This window comes from Pagrus major, chromosome 15 (genome assembly GCF_040436345.1).
Source record: "Pagrus major chromosome 15, Pma_NU_1.0".
Lineage (NCBI taxonomy): Eukaryota > Metazoa > Chordata > Actinopteri > Spariformes > Sparidae > Pagrus > Pagrus major.
Window position 1 is genome coordinate 9,966,281 of NC_133229.1, and position 25,633 is coordinate 9,991,913.

At 41.3% G+C, this 25,633-nt stretch overlaps 1 protein-coding gene across 1 annotated transcript in view; it reads left to right on the top strand.

The window, feature by feature from the left end:
* Window positions 1-25,633, top strand: part of LOC141009710 (uncharacterized) — a 102,957-nt gene that overhangs the window by 44,792 nt on the left and 32,532 nt on the right. The window contains exons 13-20 of the mRNA XM_073482400.1: window positions 12,172-12,216; window positions 13,836-13,871; window positions 17,977-18,039; window positions 18,114-18,158; window positions 20,649-20,681; window positions 24,471-24,509; window positions 24,627-24,671; window positions 25,366-25,401. Coding sequence (XP_073338501.1) covers window positions 12,172-12,216; window positions 13,836-13,871; window positions 17,977-18,039; window positions 18,114-18,158; window positions 20,649-20,681; window positions 24,471-24,509; window positions 24,627-24,671; window positions 25,366-25,401 — 342 coding nt within the window. The remainder of the gene's footprint in view (window positions 1-12,171; window positions 12,217-13,835; window positions 13,872-17,976; window positions 18,040-18,113; window positions 18,159-20,648; window positions 20,682-24,470; window positions 24,510-24,626; window positions 24,672-25,365; window positions 25,402-25,633) is intronic.

Sequence of the window (25,633 nt, forward strand, 5' to 3'; positions counted from 1 at the left end):
TTACAAGATATATGGCTGTAACTGACTTTGATCTGATATGCTACTGATCTGTTTAATATACCCGACATATGTATTAATATATTTTACATTGAAGACAGAAATGATAGATCATGGTTGTTCATTTAATTAAGGCTACCTTGTTTGGCAGAGATGTGTCACCTTGAAACATGAACATCTTTTTATTCATTTTTATAAATCTGTTTAAGCATGATTACAAACTGGAATGAAACACAGTAACTCATTTGGACATACAGTATATTACTGTACATGTACACATACATGTAGCACCTATGTTTAACCATTGAGACACAGTTGGTGGTCATCGTTGATGGTCTGTGTCTTTAAAGCAGCGTTTAAATACGGTAGCGTGATGCAGATATGTAGTTACAGTTTTGGCCCAACCCGGCAAAGCTCAATGGCAGAGTAGCACGGAGAGAAGAATTTACAGGTCAGCAGGGCTCACAGCTGAGATTTTATGGCAAGATTTACACCCTGTGCGATTTTTACAAGCAGGGGGAGGATTTGTTAACCCTTTGTTGAACAGAATGGGATAGGTTATTCTCCTCCCTCCCGCCCTCCCTCTCTCTCGCTCTCTGTCCAAATTCACATTGAGGGAATCCAGAGAGCCACGCTTTTGACACCTGTATTACACCAGGAGGTAACACTTTTGCCCAGTGCACAAGGCAATTAATCTTGTCAATGTCAAGTGCATTGGGAGGAGGGATGGAACAAAGATTTGACCTGATTGGCTCTGAAAAGGTCTCACATTTGGGCCCAGTTGGGAAAGAGGAGGGTTACAGGGGGAAGCGTTTGGCGCATGCAAGGACAGATGCACAGAGCTTTGATTTATCTGTCTGACTCTCGTCTTTCCCAGAGAGCCCCCAGTATGGCTACATCCATGGGTGTCTAGAATAAACACACATTAATTGGCCAATTAATTACAGGGACGAATACAGGGGGCAAGACTTTGAGAGGGCCAGTTTGATTGCACATTGTTCACTGGCTTTTATAGTCACTGTGTGTGCGTGTCGGTAAGTCGATGTGTGTGTACGTGTAAAAAGCTGATGTTCAACAAGGGGTAATTTAGGTCAACACATCCTCTGAGCATTAGATGGGCTTGATATAGTTGGCCAGGACTCGGCCCCTCGTTTGCACGTCTACAACCTCGCGACTTTCTCAGGAGACAGAGCTGCACCACGCAACGAGGACACTGCGAGTAGTAGACGCGTCCGTGCCGCTCCAGTGTCAGAATTCATCAGGGCCTGGCATCCCCTTGGCCTGTGTCTAATACCTCTCCAACATTTTCAGATGTTGTCTCAGTGTCTGCCAGGTCATAGCAACACTAATGGAGTGTCATGTGTCAGATAGGGTCAGCTGAACTGAATTCACTCGACTCCTTGAGTTATGTCAGTGGACAGGAGGTGACTGGCCTTGGTGACTGTCCTAGGTATCGTGGTCTACACCGTTGGCTTCAGTCATCCAAACAATGGGATTTTCTCTGGCTCCAAACAGTCTAGTAATGTACAAAGACACTCTCCTGGGCATTGTAGGTCAGTTTAAAGGGACAGAGTGGAGTACAAATACATATTTTTCTCCTCACCTGTAGCGCTATTCTAGCGCCTTCTAGATCGTTTTGGTGTGAGTTGCAGAGTTTTGGAGATAGCAAGTGTAGATGTCTGTCTTCTATCAAATATAATAGAACTACATGGCACTCAGCTTGTGGTGCTCAAAGCGCCAAAAAACAATAGTATTTCCAGAAATCATTTCTTGGTTGGTCTTGTTGTGAGCAGTTTTATGTAGGAACTATTTTCTTTCTACCAAATGATCACCACAAAGTAAGCTAGCATCTACTCATTAAAAGGAGGATAACTAAGCTAGCTTAATTAGCTGAGGACACCATTAATGTTTACATCCAGTCCCACAAGCAAGAGCCTCTAATCCATGAGTAGGACGCTTCCTTCTTGGTGTGGTACGGTTGGCACATGTAGTCCAGTAACCAAAAAAATCTATATGTAACACGCATGAGAGAAAAGTATGTATTTTTGATTTTGGGGGTGACCTGTCCCTTTAAGGAGGGGACAGAGTTTCTGAGAATGTCAGTACCTTCAAAATGGCATTTTGGATCCAAGATGCTTGGATTGAAGCGTGCCCCCCGAGTAAGCTCTATCTATGTGTGTCGTTTCCTCGGCCAAGGGGAGGGAGGAGGACAGAGAGAGCTCAGAGTGCATGGGGAAAGGAGGCTGGACGGGGAGGGGGCGGTGTAGCCCTGAACGCTGCAGAACACAGAGGCGCGGTAGTGGGAGGCTGCATCACTTACAGCACATTGCTACAGTCTGCCATCTATATTCTGATACTTCACACTCTCATCCTGCCCGCGACCAATTTAGATACATTCATCTGTGTCCACTTTAATGGCATGCCAGGGTGCAGCCCATTTACAGTGGCCTGATATTATACAGATGGTAGTGTGTGGGACCTTAGTGTAATCTGTTATGCGTGGTGAGTGATATGAAGCATAAGACTCGCCAAGGGCTACAGTACCCGGAGTGAGCGCCCTGTGGATCTTTGCACAGTGTATTCTCTCTGAACTCAAATATTTGGTTTGTAAAATGAACCAGGGTTTTATTGAAAGTAGATTTTCAGCCTCTCCCATTCACTTGTTGGATAATGCATTAATGAAACACTCTGTATCTGTAAACATAGGACGGGAGCAATCTGCTCCGGATGAATAATACGGCCAAAAAGTCCAGATGAGACTGTGAAATTTCTAAGAGCCAAGACTAATAACAGCATCCATTAGGAGATGAGAACATTCAAGAGGCAGCGCCGGCCTTGTGAGGAGCCAGTGCACCAGGCACCCAGCTTGCATGGGAACACTGCAAAGATATTCGGCTGATAGGTGTGGATTGAGCTCATGGTTTAATATAGATTTATCGTCTTCACCACATAAAAATGCAAATTCCGATAATATCATCAGCCCTCTTTCCTCTCCTTAGGAGTTGTTAAAGTCAATGAGCTCTTAAAACTCATCGCTGAAGATGTGGTAGAGACGTGGCTGTTGTAAAGAGCTCTTCTGAGGCTCCCTTGGGACTTCCTTGGCTTAGTTTCCATAGACATCCGCTGTCTGCATTTCCCGTGTTTGCCTTTGCCTCTAGTGTTTGCATACTGTGTGGTAGTGGGATTTTAATGTTGGTGGAAATAGCTCTATAATGGTTATTCCACACAATGATATGCTGCGTTCTATGACTGGAGACCCTTGTAATGCCACCTGTGTCCCCTTTTGTATTGTGTGGCGGTTGAAAAGAGGCATAATGCGGTATGAAAATTATTGTCACTCTCTCACACTCTCACACAGCTTCTTGCTCTCGTCTATTACCTTCTTCTCTCATCGTTGTAAGCCCTCTACAAAAAAAATCTCCTATACGGTATTCAGTGCCTAATTGCCAGACTGCCTAATTAGGGATGTTACCCAACACACATCATACATTCATGCATTGAGGACATCTATCCACTCTCATAGAGAGCTTACAGTTGCCTCATTGGCTCTGTCCCCCACCATGTGCAAAATCTGTGATGAAGCTAGTTTGCCATCTAGTGGCACATGCACAAATCACCGTTTAGTCACATGGGATCTATGATTGAGTCTCTGTGAGGAAAGCCTTCATGGAAAGCTTCAGCCAAGAGACTATAGGTGCAATCTTGGCCAGCTGAGCTGTGTCTTAAGTCGGCTGCAGTGTCAGCCATCTCTTTATACGTCCCTGAATATTTAGATGGCTGGGAGTTAAAGAGAGCATTGTGTGCCAGTCAGAATGGTGAAAAATGCTAAGCTGCATTTGAGCCCCTGCCAGGCAGCTGTCGGCTTTGCCGTTCTCTTCCTGCCCCGGCCGCTCCTCTTAACCCTCAGTAAACAACTGGAACAAATCCTATTTTATTGAGGCTTTTACCAAGTGCAAGGGATCTCAGCAAGCTCCAGTGCCCAGGCATTTTCTAAGCTTGTGCAGTGTCCTAAGATGGCATCCGACGAGGGCAGTCAGAAGTAGGGTGTTTGCACTGTCTGTCTCTAATTGGATCCTTAATCAGAGGCAGGTGAGGCTGCGGTCTCTGCAGTGTGTTTTGTGACATTTCAAGCGAGCAGTATAATCGATATATCCCTCAAACGCGTTGATGGTTGATTTGACACAGTGAAAACAGGTTCGGTGAAAAATATGTCAACTGCAGCATATCGAGCTGCATAGTTGATGTGAATTCACTGAATATTTGTCCCCCTCCCCAGTTGATACTCAGCTGGTATTTTGACGCTAACGCCCAGAAGCAGCTGGGGTGATGTAGTATACATGTGAGAAAATATTATTAAAGTAGGTGAAGCTGAGAATGTGCCTATTGGATACTTATTTTTTTCTTATAAAACCAGAGTGAAGAACTACACTGTTGATTTTTCCGTACTTCTCTGCTCTATATTTTGGAAAAAGCAACCTTTCTTTCTAAGACACTGACATTGTAGCGCTCATATTCCCAACATATCACTTAATAATTAGATACATGCTGTAGCAGAGCAAACATGGTGATAGGTTCAAGAGGATGCTACAAAAATCTTGATATTTGAGGGATCCTTTGTGCAAACTTTATGCTGTTCTTTATGCTCATTATGCAAATTTTTAAATGAGAAATCGGAAAATATTTGCAAGGGGAAAGGATGACATTTCAGAGTTAATTACAGAATAAATTAGCTTGTGGTGGCAGTTTGCCTAACTGTCTGCATCTTGTTTGAATGTGGATGCCATAAATGATCCCAGGGGACGGCAGGTTTGACCGAAGGACTGAGGGGATCGTATGCATCTGGTTGCAGTGTCCTTCTTTCCATCTTTCAAAGGCCAGGAGCGGACGAGCATTTTCACTAGGGAATAAATATTGTGACAGGCTGTGCTGTGGCAACCTCTCTCACTTGTGTGCATGCAGCATCTGTCTGTGTTTGTTAGTTCACACTTCTGGATGTCCATGTGTATTTTTCAGTGTCCAAATCATCCTTTCAAAACTGTGGTGATTTTCCTTGTCTTTGTTCCATCACTGCACAGCTAAAGTACACCTTGCACACACAGAAATAACAGAAAACTCCATACCACCTTCTCTTTTGCTCTGTGTATTGTTAAGTGACACGAGGATGATATTATGAGGGTTTATCATCTTCACGGTTTTGTACACATTTGTTTACCGAGCAAATACAGCTGCCGCTCACAAGCTACACAGTCAGTTCCAGTTAAACGCAGTATAGCAGTTAGACAAAAGGCTCAGGTGGCCTGAGTACATGTCCCCAGAGGGAGACAGGACTCAGCTCAGGCAGAAAGAGTGGGAGTGGCATGTGAGTTTTTCAGTCAAGAAAAGGTCATCTCTCCCATGAGCTACATAACATTGTCGCAGACCAACTTGGCTTGGTAATGTCAGATAGTTTCCCCTTCAGGACATTAAACTTCAGTGTCACACATGAGACAGGCAGAGGAAAGAAAAGCACCACACCAAAGATTTCTTGTCATGAGTCTTGACTTGTAAGCAGGCTACATTTGGTTAATAGTGAAGGTTTGTTGCGCATCTGTATGCACGCTTTGACTACTAGCTTTACTCCCTGAGAATTTCAATAGTCCAGTGTAACAACCTTCAACTATTAAATTAATTGCCGACTACTTTGATAACCATTTAATCAATTTCGTTAATTTTACAAGAAGAAAAAAGTCAAAATCCTCTGATTCTAGTGATTCTTCTAGTTTCTTTACTCCTTTATGACACTAAACTGAATATCTTTGAGGTAAGTGCAAAACAAGACACCTGAGGACGATCTTCCTGGGCTTGCATCGAAATTTTTTACGATTATCTGACATTTTATAGGACAAAGAACTAATCGGATAAACTTGAAAAAAATTCAAAAGATTAATCAACAATGAAAATAATCGTTAGTTGCTGCCCTATTCGTGTTATTTCTATGTGTCATTACTCATATTACTTGTATTAATATTCTCTCTGTGATTATTTTTTTTAAATTGATGTCATTGCCATTATTCTTCTGGAATAATGAAGCTCCTGTCTCCAACAGAAAACACAGCTCCTGAAAAGCCTCGTCAGCAGTCCCGCCTTTAACTGCGTGACTTTGTGATATCACGCTACGTCAAGGAATCGCACATTTGCGTAATTATGCCTAACGGCTAGTTTGGTACGTAAGAATTGTGAATTGCGAGCTCTGTTGTTGTTGTTGTTGCTGTGCTGGGTCAGGCATGTGTGAGCTGACCAATCAGAGCAGAATGGGTATTAGGGAGAGAGGGCTTAAAGAGACAGGAGCTAAAACAGAGCATTTCAGACAGAGGGGGAAGACAGTATGAGAAAACTAATGTGTTGTCTGGTAATTGTTTGGTAGCTGATACTGTAATGTACAAACGTGTGCTGGAAGGCCAAAACCTCACTATAAAGGTCATATTGTGGCTCAAATAGTAAATAAATTATTGCTTGAATTTAGATGTCAAAATAAGAAAGTGGATTTATAATTTTAGTAGAGAATGTTAATGTGAAATAGAAATAGTGACGACTGGAAGCTCCAGTGGAAAATCAAAGATGAAATATTGTGTTTGAAATATGATAAAACTTCAAATGTTAAAAATAGTTGAAACTGATTTACTGACTGATAGCATCCCTGCATATAAAAGGGAGAATAGTCCCTCCGTTCTGTGTCTCAGGTTGGAGTTCGGTCCTGTGCTGTTCATTTCAGAGGGCTTCTCTGGCTTATCTTCTGACCTCTCATGACAGGGACATTTGTCAGGTGGATTATGTGGCTTTTTGATGGTATATCCGCTTTATTGCTAAAAACGCGTCACGTTCCGGCCTCTACGTTTTATACCGCTGTGTTATCCCAGTTCTGGGGTTGGACATGGAACGTCTCAGGGAACATGTTGACATTTGGGATAAGGATTATGGAGTCATCATAAACGAGTGCCTCTGCTGTGTGTCGCTGTCACTGTTGACTTTGCTCTCAGATTGGGGCTTGTGTTGTAGGACTGAGCTGGGCCCCATGTCTTCGCTTCACTTCTACACTTTGCAGCTCGTAGCGGAGTTGACACCAGTCGCGGCTGGGATCCATGTGGATTAAGTTGGGAGTTCAGAATATGCTGTCAGTCTGCTGAGGCCTCCTCCTTACCCCAGCTCAACTCACTCTAGCTTTAGTAGCCCCATTATTGAATTAATGCAGAGTGCTTTTCACATTTCTGTTATATGGTTTTGCAGGTTTTTAGAGCGGTACAGAATAGATGAATAGTACTATTGAATATGTGTTTGGTCTTGCCGCCCCATCTCTCATTTACCTGAGAAGCTAATCTTTTACTCCCACTCTCGCTGTCACGATCCCTTCATCTTTCTCTTCCTCCTTCCCTCCCTCACATCCCTCATTTCCTTCCTCGCCTTTTTTTTTCTCTTGCCCCCCCCCCAATCTACCGCAATGACCTGAAGGAGGGCTTCACACTGCAGCGCTCAAATAATAATCAAGCACTAGGATGTTGTCAAATTTATAGGACACTGAGCGTTGCATAGCAACAGAGATTGCAGGGGTGATCCAACAGGAGCTGGAAGTTGGGTGAGGGAGAAACGGGGCGAGTGACAGGAGACAGGAGAAGGAAGGCGAGATGACAGGAAAAACAGGAGACAGCAGAGAGGGATGAGATGAGAGTAACAGTGGAGTGTGATATTATACACAAAGGGAGAGATGAATGGGAAACTGAAAAGGAAATGAGAAAGTTAAGGTTGGCTTAGCTGAAAGAAAAGATTCATAGACGCTGCTGGCTGGGCTGGCAGTCCAAGTTATAATTATCATCATGTTGACATATTTTACTATGGCATTTTGGCAAACTCAGGTGGTGTTAAGTTTAAAATAAAGACTTGAATATAGCAGAGCAAAATATCCATTTACTTAATGGTCCAAATCCAACTGCAGGCTGCTCTTTACATCACGGAGAAACTTTTTTCTTTTTTTGGCTTTTGTAACACTTTTGTCATGTTTTAGATTGTCTCTCACTTGTTTGTCTTTCTTTCTTTCTTTCTTTCTTTCTTTCTTTCTTTCTTTCTTTCTTTCTTTCTTTCTTATTTGGTGTTGAAGTCCTCAGTTTCAGTCTCCTATTCATCCTCGTTGCCTAGAGACTGCTTTGGATTGCATGTCACCTCTGACTCTCTCATCTTTCTTCATGTGTTGCGTCTACCTCCTTCACCAGAAAACACAGTAAATCAACAAGACAGTCAAGTCAAGAGTTCATGGAATTCGCCTGGAATCCGGGAAAATGAGCAGTTTAGATGATTATATTCTTAATCAAATAAACATTCATCATCATTATTTTAGGGTCAAGTGTGTCTGTGCTGCTCTCTGAGGTGACAATAATCTTCAGGAAAGCTTTTTATTTCAGGTTACACAAATAAGCATTTATTCCCTGCTATAGCAACAAGCCAACAAACAGTTTTGAAGTATGTGAAGAAAAAACATGATTAATAAATGGCATCAATTCAAAATGTCAGAGTATCCCTTAAGTGACACTTTACAAAAGTCTTGGAGGTCAAAACATGACATTTCAAACTCATCAAATCATTGAAAATGGCATTAACACAGAATTAAACTTTGAACCCTGTGTTAATACTCTAAAGCACTTCTCAAACTTGTGATATATGTTGTTGTAATATCAGGGTGCTCATGGGCACTACGGTGGCTGCAGGCATCTTGATTAGTATGTCCAGCATGTCCCTTCAGAGGCAGTTATCTCGCTGTGTCATTGGCAGGTGTTTCAGTTTGGAGAGTCAACTGAGTGCAAACGGTGATGACAGCTGCGCTCCGGACTAATTATTTCTTGTCACTGTGCACAGATTTGTTGGGGACGGCGTGCTAAGTGTCAGTCTAACCCCAAGGTCACCTGGTGTAGTCGTTTTAATGGATTGCTTTATTACAAAAAAAATGACTGTCTTGGAGGACAGCGTATTTTACGCTAAACATTGAATAAATATATTATCAAAGAAGAAAAACTCACCTCCAACAAAGTTTATCTACAGTGTAGATTCTACATTCAGCTACTCAGCTAATACTTAGAAGTGTGCACCCCAGTTATGTCAATACAGGTCGACTAAATATTAGAAACACATCTCTGTATAATGCAAGTCATCATACGTTAAACGTAGACTAGATGAGTAGTCTAAACGTAAGAAAACAATCAATGAAAACAGTCAAATTTGAGCCGATATTCCTCAATAACTGAATCGTATTTTGAATGCTGCCGAATCAAACTCAGAAATACTTTGTTGATCCCCGAGGGAAAATTGGTACTTTACAAATATATATATATATATATATATATATATACATATATATATATATATATATATATATATATATATATATATTTTTTTTTTCTAGAATAGAAGGAGTACTATATATAATATTACCCTATAGAGAGACTTGACACGTATAAGTGTAAAAGAAATTGCATTAAACTATATGTAACACAATGTGTGGCACCTTGCACAGTACTACTAACTACTACTAACATTTGACAATAGGAAGACAACATTTCAGTGCAAATTATGTCAATATATCATTTAAATGGGTACATTAAAGGTACGATGTATTTAAATTGGCCGCCTGTTCAAATAATATTCAAAACAAACATCGGAAAGTATATCACCAGAGTAACCATTAACTGTAGCTGTCGTTAGCTAGTTAGTTTGGTTAGCCACGTGAGTGCTGTTTTTTATAATGTTGGACCGAAATGAGTCAGGGCTAGCTGTTAGCATGCCAACTTCATACACTTCACACCATCAAAAAAACTGTTACTTCTTCACATTCAGTTGATGATTTTAGATATATTATTTTATGTTTTCAACTAAAATTCTTACATATTGCACCTTTAACAAAAAAAATAGATACTGTAAGTTAAGTTTATTATAAAATAACAAGTTAAAAATAAGTATTGCTAGTGCCGACTACTCTCTACATCACATTCAACAAAAACATTATTATTATGATAATCATACAGGTGGGATTTATTGCAGAGCCATCAAGTTACAATGGACTTATTTTAGGTAGGTGCACCTCATAAACTGTCTTTTTGTGAGCAGAATGTACATCAGAAATATATTTTTTGAACCAGCAGAAAAGTAAATCATACTACCTTGTTAAGAACCATTTCATAACTTACAGGTAACGGTGCGACTAAGCCTCGGGCCTATATTTAATAATTCAGACTTAACCCCAGATTGACATTTAGCTGTTCTGACTCCATTTATTGAAAGTTGAGTTCTACAGTACCACTGTTTATTTTGATGATAATATGCAAATACATGGGCATAAAACTTGCATGCGCTGTGCTGTTAAAAGAGATTTAAGGGCAAATGTGGAGAAATAATTTTGAAAACTGCATAATTCATGACCTGCTTGGAATAATAGCGTATGAAATATTCATTAGCCAAATTACTTATCTGTGTAATCTGCTTTTGTTGTGGAGTTCAGGGGAGAAAGGGCAGTGTCAGGAGCTAAGGCTAACACAAACAGTCTGCTCTTTTTGCAAACTTAGGAATGATTCAGTGTCGGGCTCATCATTGTCAAGTTTTGAGAAATAGATCCTTTACTATACATAAAACTGGTGTTGTTTACACCTGATGTAGCACCCATTGAATAGACAGATTGAATACTTTGGCTGCTACTCTGACTGCTCTTTGCTTTCCACAGAGGTAACCAACCTCAAGTACATTTCAAAGAGGTAATTCCCACGTGTAATTTAATGTCAGTCGTTTAAAGCAAAGGACATCAACGTATTTCGACATCTTCCACCTCTTCTCGACTAAGCACTTTCTCACGCTCGCGATAAAGCACGTGTAGCCTCAGAGCTACATTAACACAGATGATGAAAAGAGGCTGGCCGGGGCAGCGTTGGTACATCAAACAGCAGCGTGCAACTCCCATGAGTAGGCACACACTGGTTCTACTGTGTCATTATTAATGTTAATATTTACTGTACTACACCTTGGCTTCCCCTGTTTTCATAATGCTGTAATCTGTGGACTACAAACAGAGAGAGGCTCATAAGCACGAGCGCACGTGAAAACAGATGATTAAAAGCAATGGCTCTCAGTGAAGTTCCTCCCTTTGTCTTTGTTGCAAGCAAACGCACATGTCAAATTCGACCCAGTTAATCAAAGTCTGCGTACATGGAGTGTCAGAGGGAAGAATCGGGGGCGTCGCTTTGTGATTTTCTACTTTTCTTTAGGCAGCCACTGATCCTTCCCTCTCCACAGATCTACACCACCACTAACTCAGCGGAGGGAAGAAGTGTTTTTGTCAACCGCACTGACACATACAGTAGAAGAGAAATGTTTCAATGTAGCAATTGTGTCAAATGATGAAACTCCCATTAGAAAGAGGTAATCATATTTAGCCGTGATACAGATATCTGCATTGTCTCGCGCTTCTGCCGTTGATTACGACTGCTGTACAGTGAATTGATATCGGCCAGAGTATTACCATCTCCTAATTGAGCTGATTTTATATCCGTCGCGCGTGTGTGTGAAAGCCAGCTAATTCCAGGCACTCCTCATAAGACACAGCCAGTGATGCTCTGCCAGTTTATAGAATAGCTGTAAGGATATCCGCAGAGCTTTATCCTCTTTTCTCGCGAGGACATAAACCCTCTTGATGTAAATTATACCAACTTTGGTCTGGTTCAGATTGCATTACATCTCATTAAGATGTCAGCTTTTCAGGACTCGCAGAATCTCAAGCAATGGGGCCCTTTGCAATTCACAAAATGTCAAAAACAGAAATCAAAATAGTCGCTTCGTTCTGACCTCGTTTTCACAGTTCTGGACAGCACTGGCTGTCTTGCCCTGTTTGCTGCTGTTACTGCTCCTCTGGTTGATTAATGCACCGAGGGACTCACACAGCTGGAAAGGAGGCAGTAAACCAGAGGAGGGAACAAAGACTAGTGGGCCACACGGGGTGCGGCAATTAAGCTGTTTTCTTGTTGTTAATTAAAAGCAAATTAGAGACTGCGACAGGAGTTGCTGTCTAGCCTTAATTGCTGGCAGCATGTATGCCCAGCTACACCTGTTGTTGCATCTCACTCATCTTAATCTTTTTTCCTTTTTTTTTTCTTTTTATGCCTTCCTTAGGGACGGAGAGGAAAGACTGGGGAGCCTGGACCCAGAGGCCTACCTGTAAGTGATACATATACTGCAGTAATTCAGACATTAACACACATTTGCACAGATGTCTGATTGGAGGTAAAGAGATTTAAACCCTTGAAAATCTGCAATACTACTATATAAAAACAACTAGACATTTTTAGTTTCATGTTTCCATGTCAGTGTAAAGAATAATTACTTAATAATGTCTGCAAATGAAGCCAAAAGATTAACACTGACAGCTAGGTACAGACAGTACGAAATAGCAGCACCTCATTTTCCAGCTTTTCTGCCTCAAAATCAATTTCAATTTAACTTCATTTCACCAAGAATTTCCCTTGGATTATCAACGTCCTTTTTCAGTTGAAAACCTGGCTAAAATTGGACACATTACGAAAAGTTATCGTAATTATACAAGCAAATCAAATCAAACAGTCACAGCAGACGTGCAATATAGCTTAAAAAGAGCAATCACCCAAGCTGTATCGATCTCCTTAAAATCTTCTCCCATTGCCCCATACTGCTGCCAGCAGGCTGTATTATTAGCACAAAACCACAAGGGGTGTATTAAGGTAGCACTTGTGAATGCTCTGTATTGATGAGCAGGCCAAGTCTGCCTGTAAGGCCAGTTGACTCCTTGAATTATGGTCTTTTCCTCAGGCGTCCAAACCAATCCCAGACGCCGTTTTTTGTGTTTGTGTAGTGACCCACACACTAAAGGGCACAAACTCCACGATGCGTTAAAGGAGACAGCTTGTCAGACTCTTAACTGCTTTGATGTCAGGACAAACACGACTGTTTAGGCATCATGTAGCTTCGATGCTTTGGGTGTCCAATTATTTTCATGCCCTATTGCCCTGATTACGCTCTCGATCGGGACGAAAGGGCTTTTCTTTTTTTACTTCGTCCAGAAATCCAGAAAGATTCTGCTCTGCTTCTGTCACCGTTATGCTCAATAGGTTCAATTATCTCTAGTATAATCGAGCTGCTCACTGTTAAACCTCTCCCGCGTGACTCAAAGAATCCCCTGCCTCCTTAATAACTCATAAAGTTGTAGGACACAAAGTCATAGGACAAAAGAAAGACAGGATGTAGAAGGTGTGACATTTCTAAATGGCAGTGTCCTGATGATACCCTTAGCATGTGCCAGCTTTGCCTCCATCCCCTGGTATTGGCATTTATGAGTCACCTGTTTTGCTGAGGTAGATCTCAGGGGCAAAATCATCTATTCAAAACACACACCAGAGCATCACTCTCTCTTGTCCATTGGCAGCAGGACAGTGCTCACAGTTGAGGGGGGCAGCGGTTATTTTTCAAAGTCAAATTACCATCGCGCGACAACAGGAGAGTCTGTGAAAGGCACACAACAAAGACATGCTCGCAGATAATCTATAGACTGCTGGGGGCCAGCCACGTCTTTATGGCAGCAAGCGTAAGTGCAAAGGTTAGAAAATGTAATCCAACAGTGTTGAATAGACGTATTTTTCAAGTAAACTCAGCGTTATAAATAGGGGTTAGGATGGTTAAAGAGTGATGATAAAAAATAAATACCATACTGCTCACCAGTGTTCATATAATCGCCCTTTTGTGACATGAAATCCTTTTTATCCTCCGTCTGTGTGAAAATACTATTTCATTGCTTGTAATTGCAGGGTCCCTCGGGAGCCTCTGAAGGAGCAAGTGTCAAGGTATAACTCAAAACATTATTCATCACAAAACAAAGTACTGGCATGTGGCATTTAAAGTCGATTTGAGCTGTCTCCGCATTTGATAAACCGGCCCTTACCTGCACTTCCAGCAAGGGTGACTTGTCAAGATGACTGAGCAGTTTTCACTGTAGCAGTCCTCCAAATAGGCGAGGACTTTAATCATCTGCGCTGTGTTGTCTGTATAAAGATGTAATGCGTCTAAGTAGTTGTCCCAAAGAAGGCCGCCAGACACATGTGTGACCAGCGCTCCTGTCCTTGACTGACATTTTTGTGTTTCGTAGTCAGGTGCTGATCTCTCTCGCCGCAAATGGCACCTTTCAGTCAAATGTAGCCTATCTGCTGTGCAAGTTAAATAGCTGTTCCCACTATGCGCCTCCTGCAGCGCGGCACAGCGTGACTCACGGCTCACATTCCAAACAGACAGATGGCCATTACGTACAGTGCTTTTGCAAAAAAGGATCCGCAATCATTTTCATGAAGCCCAGGGGTGCTGTAGCTCACCAGAGGCACATGAGATATGCGGTGTAAAAAACTCTCAGACATGAACCTCTACCAGCCCTCCTGCTGTCTCTGCTACTACCTGCTGCCTTCACAAACCCAACCCCACCCACCAAGCCTCCAGTGGCCCGCTTGTGATCACGCTGAGAGTGAAAGCTATTGTGTAGTGGACAACCTCCTGACCGCAGCTGTTCATTTGATGTATAGGTGCATCGTTTGCTTGGATGTCGGGCTCAGGCTGCAGAATTCCTCCTGCTCCCTCTGCCCAGAGGAAGAAGTGTCAACTGGCCAACCTTGAAAAAGAAAGTTGCCTGTATGAGGACACACTTATACCTCAAAACAAATGTGATTGCAGTCACTAGGAAGGAAGACAAAAAGACATCTAGCATATGTTTTCCTTCCCACTGTATCTTGAAGCAACCTCAAAAACAGTTGAGATGGAAATGATTTTATTAGGAATGATTTACCGAGCCCAAACATGTGCGTTCGACCCGTGGATTCATGAAGATGTCATAAATCCATCTGTCACAAACCGATGCAGGAATCAGGGCTACAATACTTCCCTCACAATGCTGTGCTCGCTTCAGTGGTTGTGCACTGAATAGCTGTAGCCTAAGATAGGTGAAGCTGAACCTAAACATATTTATTTATCTTTTAATCTGAAAGTCTGGCCCCTGCAGTGTCTGCTTAGAAAATATCAAGCTCTTGGACAATTGATGACCCCTGCCAAAGACATCTACGTATTGTGCTGAAGTCAGCATGCTAACCAGCTAGCCCTGGCCCCTCTTTTCTCGAAATACCTCTCTGAGCTCCCAGTCTGGACCCCTAGCTGCACGGCTAACTGAGCTAGATAGCTAATGGCAGATATACGTAGCAGCAGTTGGCTGTCACTCTGGTGATGTAACAGACCCAAACCCATTTGTTTGAAGTGTGAATTCAAGCGGTGGCTAAATCTTACATATTGGACCTTTAAGAATAAAATGACAGACAGAGGTTAGCTTGATTACGTTTTTTATTGTCTCACTTGAAGTAAAATGAGGCCATTAAACTTAAACCTTCACTCGACAGAAGAGAAAACAGCTCTGAGATTGTTGATTCAACATAATTAGCACTTCATTTGCAAAGGTCACATGAAGCTAATTCCATGTAACATTGTAATTATTGTGTACCAGTGTGTGTTAAAGTTTACAAGTGTATTAAAAAGAAAACCTAGAGACTCTTACAACATTCAACTGAATAAAGGATGACAAAAGTTAAACTAGCACCTGCAAGAGACCAAAGCTCGCCATTTGAGATTAGATGAAAGGTTTAGAATATGATTAAAGCATCCGTTTTAAGACCGTTGACTCATACTCATGTTACCTAGAGATGTGGTGCTGAGAAACATTGTTTCAATGCTCTAATGCTTACATAAAATGTGCATGCCAGCCTTGCCCTTGACATGAATCAGCCATGCCCTTACATTACGGATACCTCTTAGCTTTGTCATTATAAATTCATGCTAACTGTGGATGACAAGAAAACTCGCTTGTCTCAGAGAATCGCCTCACATTCGAATCTGCTAAAGGGAAACAAGTAAGGCCGTGCATTTAAAGGAATTTACACAATCCGACATGTTACGTGTGAGGAGCTAAACCGTCACACCTCAGAGAGGAATGGGAAGTAACAGATTCCCTGAGCAGAAATAATTGAGCGGCATCGGGGATTCGCCACTTCTTCTCAGTGGCCATCCTTGTGCATTTTTTAGCTCGGACAAAACAGACGTGAGCCAGACTAAACTGCAGCTTGAGTAACATCTGTGTGAGTTGAGCCCCCTCTCGCTCACTCAGCGGAGTGTGAATGTTTTAAAGTGAAAAAAAAAAAAAAAGAGGGTCTGCTCGGCGAATGATGTGCCGGGAAGACAGCGTTCTCATGAATCACATCTCCATAACTGTATCTCCCACTGACAGTCTCAAATGGGCTCTGACAGAACGCTGCAGATATTGATGGAGAGACTTGAGAGGGACGCAGACAGGCTTAATTGCAGTTTGATGACTCAAGGTGTCTGAAAGTCAACATCACCCACCGGTTTCCACAGGTGGTCCAGTTCTCTGTCCTATACACGCTGCGCTTTCTCGTTGTGTAAATACAGTGATAATCTGGATAAATACTGGCCGTGCTGCAGTTAATCTCATTTGAAAGGTTTATTAACTTGTTACATACCCCTCTGCCAAATAAATTGACTTTGATTGATTTTCAGTGGAGATCTAACAGTGATAAAGACAGAAATATCTTGCCATGAGTCTATCTGAAAATACAATATGCACTGAATGACAGTCATAACTCTACAAACTGCCTCAACAGTGGGAAACCAGTGTCGTATGTGGATACTGTATAGGTACAGCCTTTGCTAAGAAACAAGCCTCTGACTAATAACATGAAAACAGCGATATAATTGGTAAGATTATACTGGTAAACTCACGAGATCCCATGTGGTTGATAAAGCCGCACAGAATTCAATTAGTGCTCAAAGTCAATTTTGTCACCAGTACGTCGTCCCCGCCTAAAATATTAATAGGGCAATCCATCTGTTCATACATGGTAGCAGTCTGCTGACTTAATAACAGCTCATAATTTGGACGGGGAAACAGTGTCTATATCTTATTAAATGAATGGTATCACGGCGGCTGTCGTGATGAGCGGGGGAGGGGCCCGAAAGTGAATGGCAATTATTGTCTGTTAAAAGTCCAGGCAGCGCTTAAGGAGTGTGCAAATACGCTGCAACCTTTCTCAGATGTCCCCCTGTCCTCTCAGATTGCTAAACAGATGCTCCATAATATCTCAGCACAGAGCCTCTGAAGCATTCCCTACAAATCTTCATATGTGTCACACTAAACAACAGTAATCTTTGATGAACAACCTTTTTTTTGTTCTCTCTTGTGTGTGTTACTGTTTGGAAAAGAACCTAATATAATATGAAGAGTTTTACTGAGCATGTCAGGAGATGTAAAAGCATGCATTTCTCCTACTCCAGATGCACTCGGCTGATGATTCAACTTACTTCTGCTGAACTGCTTAAATAATAGCTGGCATTAAGAATATGGGAAATGTTGGAGTATGGAGTGTGATGGGTTTCCGTATCGCATATCTTTTTAAAAAATCTTACAGAACTATCACAGATATTTCTGATTATTCATTCACTCTGTGTCTTGACCGAGGTGCAAGTACATTTGCTTTACAGTTATGTTTACTTAGAGTATTCTACACATTACTGACAGGAAGAAATCCTATTGAAAATACTCTAAGGAGAGCTTACATGCAGTCATAAAGTGCCATCTATTGGCAGACATGGGAAGGATTTTAACATGGAAACATTGAAAAGTGCTGCAATGCAACAGGGGCTTGAGTTTTTCATTATCCTGCTGGACGTAGCGCACGCCACAGTCTCATAGTCCCTTTCTTTTTTCTACAATAATTAAAATCATTTGTGTCTGATTACTTATTCATAAAATATGTGCATGCCTTAGTTTCACTCTCCAAGCTCTCTGTCTTTTTGGGCTGCCTTTGCTGTCAGTCACTGTCAGTGATCTGCTCTGTTCACATACAGGGGGAGAGCAGTTTGTCTGGAGCCCCAGTGGGAAAAGGGGAGAAAGGAGACAGAGGCGACCCTGTACGTATTTTCCTGCAGTGACATTTACAATGCCGTGGTGTTACAGAGTCATTAACCAAGGCCTCCTCCCACAGGGTCAGCCAGGTACTGAAGGGGGCGGCGGGATGAAAGGACAAAAAGTAAGTCACGTCAATGTCAGGTGTCATATGTGATGATTCCCTCTGTTTGTGCTCCCTGAGACTCAGTTAGTGATGTGGATGGGGAGGGGGAAGCAACGCTGAGAAAAGCAGAGATAAAGGGTGTTGGAGGCAAGGTAGTTCAAACGATATAATTGGTGTGATATACCAGAATTCAGAGTTAGTTATCTTCTCCTGTTCCCTCTGAAACCCACAGTGGGAGGCATAGAATAGAGGCAAGGGTTTTCAGTTTTGTCCTGATGTCTTTTATTTAATTACCTCAGTTTCTCTGTTAATCTGAAACTTAGCAGAATACTGTAACTTCTTTAGGAAAGTTAAAGAAAGAACGCTTTATTTTTTATGCAGTCGGTGCCACTATCCAGTCATCATCAAAATCAGTACACAGCAAATTATTTTAGATATTGCCTGTTTGGCATAAATTCATGACATTCTTGAATGCACTCTGCAGTTTCAACCAAATGCACATGAAAGGTGCTCATATCAACTCTGTGCAGTCGTGTCGGAATTTGATGGCATTTAACAGCAACACAATACATTTAAATAGCTGTGACACAATATTCTGCATTTTTCACTTTTACTGTAAGCCTAAAAGGGTGAAATGAGAAAGCAGATCTCAATACAGTTGATACGGTTCAGTGGATAGCTAAGCAAGTCTAAGAGTCTACAGCCATGCTCACAGCTCTATGAGGCTGTACTTTGGCACAGAGACAGTGGTGCTGCACGCAGAAATGGAAAATAATATTAATAATTATGTTTTAATTAGTGGATAATCGCCTGAAACTAAGAATTGTTGTGTTTTCGTTGTCAAAGAATGAGCCTTATATAGATCTACAGAGGGTACAGGTCCTCCTACACAGAGTCTGCCATGTTGCACCACCATGTTTCTACAGTAGTGTTTCTACAAACCAAACACTGGCTCTGGAGAGGTTTTTTCTCAAGTTTTTTTTCCGTGTTTTTAGCAGTCACCCTAGGGAAGGGTGGGAAATGGGGGGAACAGTTGATAATAATCTGCAACCTCACTGCACACTTGATCCTACATGCTTGATCTATAACCTGCGGGTGATGCTGCTAGATGAAATGTCTTTAAATCACCAAAGTGATTGCAATTCCTCCTGTTGGACAAGTAAATGTTTGAACAAAACTTCATGACAATCCATGAATCCAGTGAATGTCAATTTTGCACTAGAGGACAAGCTAGAGGATCACCAAAGTCCTTGGGATAAATCGTTGGACATTATGACTGTATGTGTATTCCACAGGTCAAGTGAACTTCTAGTTAAAAAGTAAGGGGATCACCAAAGTCAGTAGGATTCATCACCTGTGATAGATGATTGTCTGCATGAAATGTCACAGCAATTAACCAAACAGTGACAGCCTGGACCAAAGTGAAGGACCAGCCGACATTACCACGCCTAGTGCGATGCTGCTAGCCACAACTGTTTGGATAAAATAAGAACAAGCATGGTGTATCGGAGTTGAGTTTATTTTAAAGGGTAAGGGGTAGTTATTTACACAGTAAAGTGTGTTTACAGGTCTTGGGGAGAACTACTGCATATGTGAAAAAGTAGTATAGTTGTGACTCTAAAAGAAGCTGCATGTAGGCTGGTTAATTGCCTCGTGGGTAAAGTTGGCGCCAGGTTTGGGCGCATTATGAAATAATAATCAAAAAATTGATACAGCGAAATCAGAGATATCACCTTTATTATTCGACACATTCTTCTTACTTCTCGAAACCTGGCGTCTACATTACCCACAATGCCACTGAGTGACATCACTAGAGGCAGTTTGTCAGCTCTCGCTAATATTTTTTTCACCTAATGCAGTAGTATTCACCAAGACCTGTTTTGATCCAGAAACTTAAACGCTTCCAAACCTTTTCTGTCATTAAAATGAAAAAGATTGTATAGGTTTAGTGCCTTTAGCTCTTTATTGTACTGTGTATATGCAGATGTTGTGCTGTATGTTCTTGTTTTATTAAAAGCAGAAAAGTTATAGCTTGTAAATTATTAATGGAGGGATGGAGGCTCCCAAATGCAATGCATCACAATTAAGAACCCTGTTCAGTTCCCTGGAGCACTCAGTGCACCCATTACAAGGGGTTATGCATGGTATAAGTGTATATATACACACGAGATAAGTGAAACGCACACCATCACAGTGTGCTTTTAAACAAGATTCAATGAATGAATATTTTCTTTCCACTCATCTCGTGGCTCTTCTCACATCACTTGAGTGAGACAGTATTTTCTCTGAAGCCTGGTCATGTTATTGGCTCTTTTATTGTTGCTCCAAAACCTATTGATGTAGCTGTTTGAGGTCACCAGTGGCAACTTACTTTCAGAAGTACTTTCTCAAGTGCATTGGGTATTTTTTTTTTCATTTTTTTCCATTTTCTCCATCCTTTGTCGCTGTCTGTCTGTCCTACTCTATCAGTCTGTGGTGATTGATATTTTTACTCTGCTGTATTTTCAGGGTGATGCTGGCCCCCCTGGTCCTCCTGGTCCTGTAAGTACAATAACAAACCTTACAGAATATCGTTCATTGCCAATTATTAATTAATTTGTCATTAGAGACCACACACAGTGTTGGATGAGTAACACCAAAAGAAATGATTACAGTATCAGTGCTTTGCTCTCTATGACATAACTTGTAGGTGAAAATGTCACACTTGTGTTCATCAGTAAGCTGTTCACATCCCACTATGAGAAATGTGGGGACCTGGAAAAAGCAACAGCAGCAGTGCACCTTTGCTGTCACACCTCCAACATGGTGGCATGCCATCTTGTAACCAATTTCCATTCCTTGACAAGCCTGGAGATTTGTTCTGTCTTTAGAAAAAATACCTATTTTTTCTGTACCAACAGTGGATCAATGTTTATAAAGGGCACAGAACATGAACAGCTTCTTCCAGGCAGTGTAGAATGATTTCTTAGAGGAAGAGCTTTCTTTGTCTTTTTCAGGAAATGAACTCACCAGTATTTGTCAGTAAGTGATTTTTAGCTCTTCCCACAGCAGAGACACACGCACAGAATAGCTTGCACGGTCATCGAAAGCTGTGAACTGTGATTTCCTGTGTCTGGGATCAAATTAAAACATTTGCACTGGCCATCACCCAGTGATGTCGTAATGTTTCACTCGGCACAAAAAATATTCTTATAGGGTGAATTGATGTGGGCCAAGCAGTGCATGACCTGTTCATAATGTTCATAATTATAAATTACAGAAAAATATTGTGGGGAGACATAAGTGCTGCTTTTAGTGGAGACAGAAAAAAACAGAGGAACCCTGACGTCATGGTGGTTGTCTGATGTACGCTGAAGGTGACACAGAGTGGGTGGCGCTTGGATGATAGGACTCATTGCTTAGACAAGTTAAAAATGCACAGTCACAAATCAGTTAAAGATCTGTGAGGGGGCTGTAAAGACACGCTGCAACTATAAGAAAATAGAAATTGAAGTATAGAAAGCGTCAAATGAAAACACAGCGTTGGAGCCAATGTGTGTGTGTGGGGTTTGACATTTAGACGACTCCGTCCTAATGGGTTTTGTTCCAAATACCTGCTGCCTATTGAGCCTTTGAAGGCCTCAGACCTAAGCTTGGAAACAAAGTTTGATGGCTTTCATTCTCATTCTCATCGTCATTGCTCGTTAGCGAGTGTTTCATATGGAAATTAGACAGCTTAATTATATAGCGAGCAAATATCACTCACTCTCCACTGGTTTCACTGGTTTTTGTCTAACCAACAAAAAGTCTACTCCTGTATTAAGAATAGATATCAATGTAGGCGGTTTTAATAGCCGTTCAAAACATTGGTCTTGCTTTGCAATTATTTTTGAATAGCTGCCTTTTTTCCTCAAATTTCATTTCAACCGGGAGACGAAGATAAAGAAATGTTCTATCAAAACTGAGATACTCAGTTGCGTTCATTGTTGTGTAGTGAGCTATGGACCACACAGCATATAGGAGATGTGTACTATAGCACACAGCACAGGGATAAACATTAGTCATTTGATGAATGAGGCTGTTTGAATATTTAGTACCAGACTCTGTCTGTGCTCTCTGCTTTCCAGTGGCAGATAATTTTGGCAGTTAAGCATTGATTTCCCTTACACAGCAGAAGCAAGGGTTCAGATCATTACCCTCCCTTCATAAACCTTCTTGTGCCTCTGTTTATTAGTGACTGGGAGGAGCAGTGGGCTTCCAGGCATGCATTGCCATCACTTCCCCCACCACCCTTAATGTGGCAAAACAGTCTTTTTAGCTCGGAGACTGTTCTGTTTTTATTGCTGCCGGTTTATCTTCACAATAGAGTTTTATAACATATTAAACTGAATCTGTTATTCTAAGTTATGTTGAGTAAAAGGCTCTGTGTGGTATTTCATTGCTTTTGAGAACATATCTTGCAGAAATGTCTGATCTGGTCACTTACTGATGGACCTGAGACATTGTTTATCATCTGAGGGAAGAAAATTGTCAGCTGCTTCGGTGAGTGACTGCAGGTGAAGGTTGAATGATTATGCAGACACTCCACTGGGACAGTAGGGCATCCAGTACCTCACTGAAGGTTATTTTAACCATGTTGCTAAACGAGGGCTTGTTTGTACTGTACAAGCCTTAATCACAGTAACACTCTCAAAGGGCTCACAGTCACACATTAGTCAAGAAACAAAAACTACACAGTTGGACTTCAAAAACATAAGAAAATCCTTAAATTGGAAACAATAAAGGGGGAGAAACCAATGGCAGAATGCTACTTTCCCCACCTGGATATGGCCTTTAGATTGCAAGCTTGCTCTTATTGCCTCTTTCTTCTTTTATCATTACACTAAAACCACCCAAGACTGAACTGGTTATAGTTGCATAAAAGAGTGAAACGTGGTTGAAAAGCTCTGAATAGCTTTGCTTTGTTTTCAATAGATTGGGCCTTAAACGCTGACCTTACTTTGAAACCTGTTTGTTTACGCCAACATTTAATGGTGCCTCTCGTATTAAGATTGTGTTTGGATGTGCCTCTGCAGCCTGCTAATAATAGTCTTCAGCACTCAAATGTGAGCAGTCCGTTTGAAACAACAGTTTGTATCATCAGTGACTGTTCCACTTTCCTTTGGTGTGCTTCAATTGTGGCCATTCTTAAAAACTGCATTTTACAGACAACTTCTTATTTTCAAGTGGTAGAAGAAGCCGTCAGACAACCAGAATCTTTTTGTATCCTGTGCAAAGAATAACATGAGTATCGAGGAGCTCTGTAGAAACACAATCCTAGCAATTGCTGTTTCAATTGGGATTTTGTGCGGACATTTCTCCTTTTCACCCGTAGCAGTTCAAGGCATCAGTCCATCTTAGCTGGTTGGTCTTGATCTTTCCCCTTCCATTTCTCTCACTTTTATTGTAGGAGACTCTGCCCAGTGACCCTGTCAACCTATCTCTGAGCTTTACTGAAGATATAAAAGGAATGGAAAAACATTCTATCAAGATAGTGATTTATTTCTTTTCTAATCACGGTTCAGATTGTGCACAAATGGTTGTGAATCAAGAAGTGTTACTTCTTTATTGGCTTTAAAGGGGGCAATATGTAAGATATGGCCAGAATTTTAGTTTAAAACATTCAAAGTCAAAACTGTCTATGTACTGTGTTGCAGAGGTGTCTAATGACATTAGCATGCTAACCAGCTAGCCCCGCTTCATCCTGTCCCATAATATTACTTTCTTATGCAAGGGGTGAGACGTATGTAAGCAGCGAGTTTACTACTTATTCTAAAAAGTAAACAAAATATATTCACAAAATGTCAAGAAAGGAAATATTTTGACACCCATTATCCTCACTAACAGAAAAAACAACCGTACACCTTCTGTAGTGAATTTTCTCTCTTTTACCAAGCTAAGATGAGCTTAATGGCCTTGTTAAGTCTTTACTGTGGAACTCGTCTTTCCACAGTCACGTCTGGCTCGGTCGAATAAATCCTCATTTCACTAAGTAAGATGTAAAAATATTCTGGCTCTACATGCCGTTTTTCACCCCGCTGCTGATGCCCGACTCTTCAGTCCCCGTCTGCCATGTCTTCCTGTCCCTGAAGTAATAGTCTTGGTCAGAGCCGCTGTAAATCATCCCCTTACTGAGGAGCTGTTACTGGTTATGCCTCCTGCAGTTTTGAAGCGTCCTTCGAGTTCGGGCTGTTTCTAACAAATGACACTTTTAAACAGCTCAGAAGATTGTTTTCTGATTTTTACTTGCAGTAATTGTGAGATCAGTGGAGACCGTTCAGAGAACACTGTGTCTTTTTTCATTATTTCTAGGTGATGACAGCTCAAGGATTGAGACAGCTCTCTGGAACTGTAAGCAGCTGTTTATATCATAGAACTTGATACGTTTATGTATGATATCTCATTTTCTGTGCACAAGGTACACTTCAATCAGATTTTGATGTTTTGGTTTTTTCTTTTGTCTTTGAGGAGGAAATAAAGGAGCGGACACAAAAAGGAGAAAAGGGAGATCAGGTAACTGCACCCTTCATTACTAATTCTCAGTTAAGATAACTCAACCAAAAGAAACTATAAACATCCAACATTTGACACTGCAGCATGCAGAATGTTTTCCATTGCTTATGTAACATCAACAAAAGCAGCGCTGACATTTGATTTTGGAAAAGAACAATTGAGCATCACCTGGTGTTCAGAGTTCGATGTCATCTTATTGCTCTGCAGAGGTGGAGCGAGAGAATATCATTTTGCATAATTATAGTTTGGACCTCAAAACAACAAAAGCATTTTTCGAGAGGCAAGCCGTTCACAAAGGCCACTGACGCAGCTGTTGACCAAACGTCATAAGACCGTCAGCTAAATAAAAAGGAATTTATGCATCAAAGAATCTGTCAATGAAAGATTTACTGAATAATGGCAGTCATCAGAAACCAAACACTCACAGAACACAGAATATGACCGTGATGAGTTGTAGGAGAGCAAATATGTAATGTGGAATCTCAGAGTTTTTGTTGTTTTACAGTTGCTACATGGATAATATTCACATTCTATTCACAAAGAAATACTCCATGTTCTTAACCTTCACTCAATATGAAAGCTGACTTGAAGAAGGTCCTTGAGGAACTCCTTCCAAACCCTTGGCTTACTTGACTTTTTTCTTTTATGCACATCTTGAAAAATGATCGTTGTCTATCTCCTTTACTTCCTACAGGGGGAGAGAGGAGCTCAAGGACCGCAGGGCTTCAAGGTAACTTGTCGAAGATTTAGCTCTAAAACTCGAGCATCAGTAGCCACTGCCAACAAGATAAGGCTCAAATGTCCTTAACGTCTATTGAGTACAACTCAATGTGGCCCTCCACTGTGTCTGTTTGACAGCGATCACAACAGGGTAGGGCTGTATGGTGCATTCAAGCTGTTGGTCAAAGCTATTTTTATTGTACAAAAGATTATTTCAATGGGATACAATACAGTCTGATCCA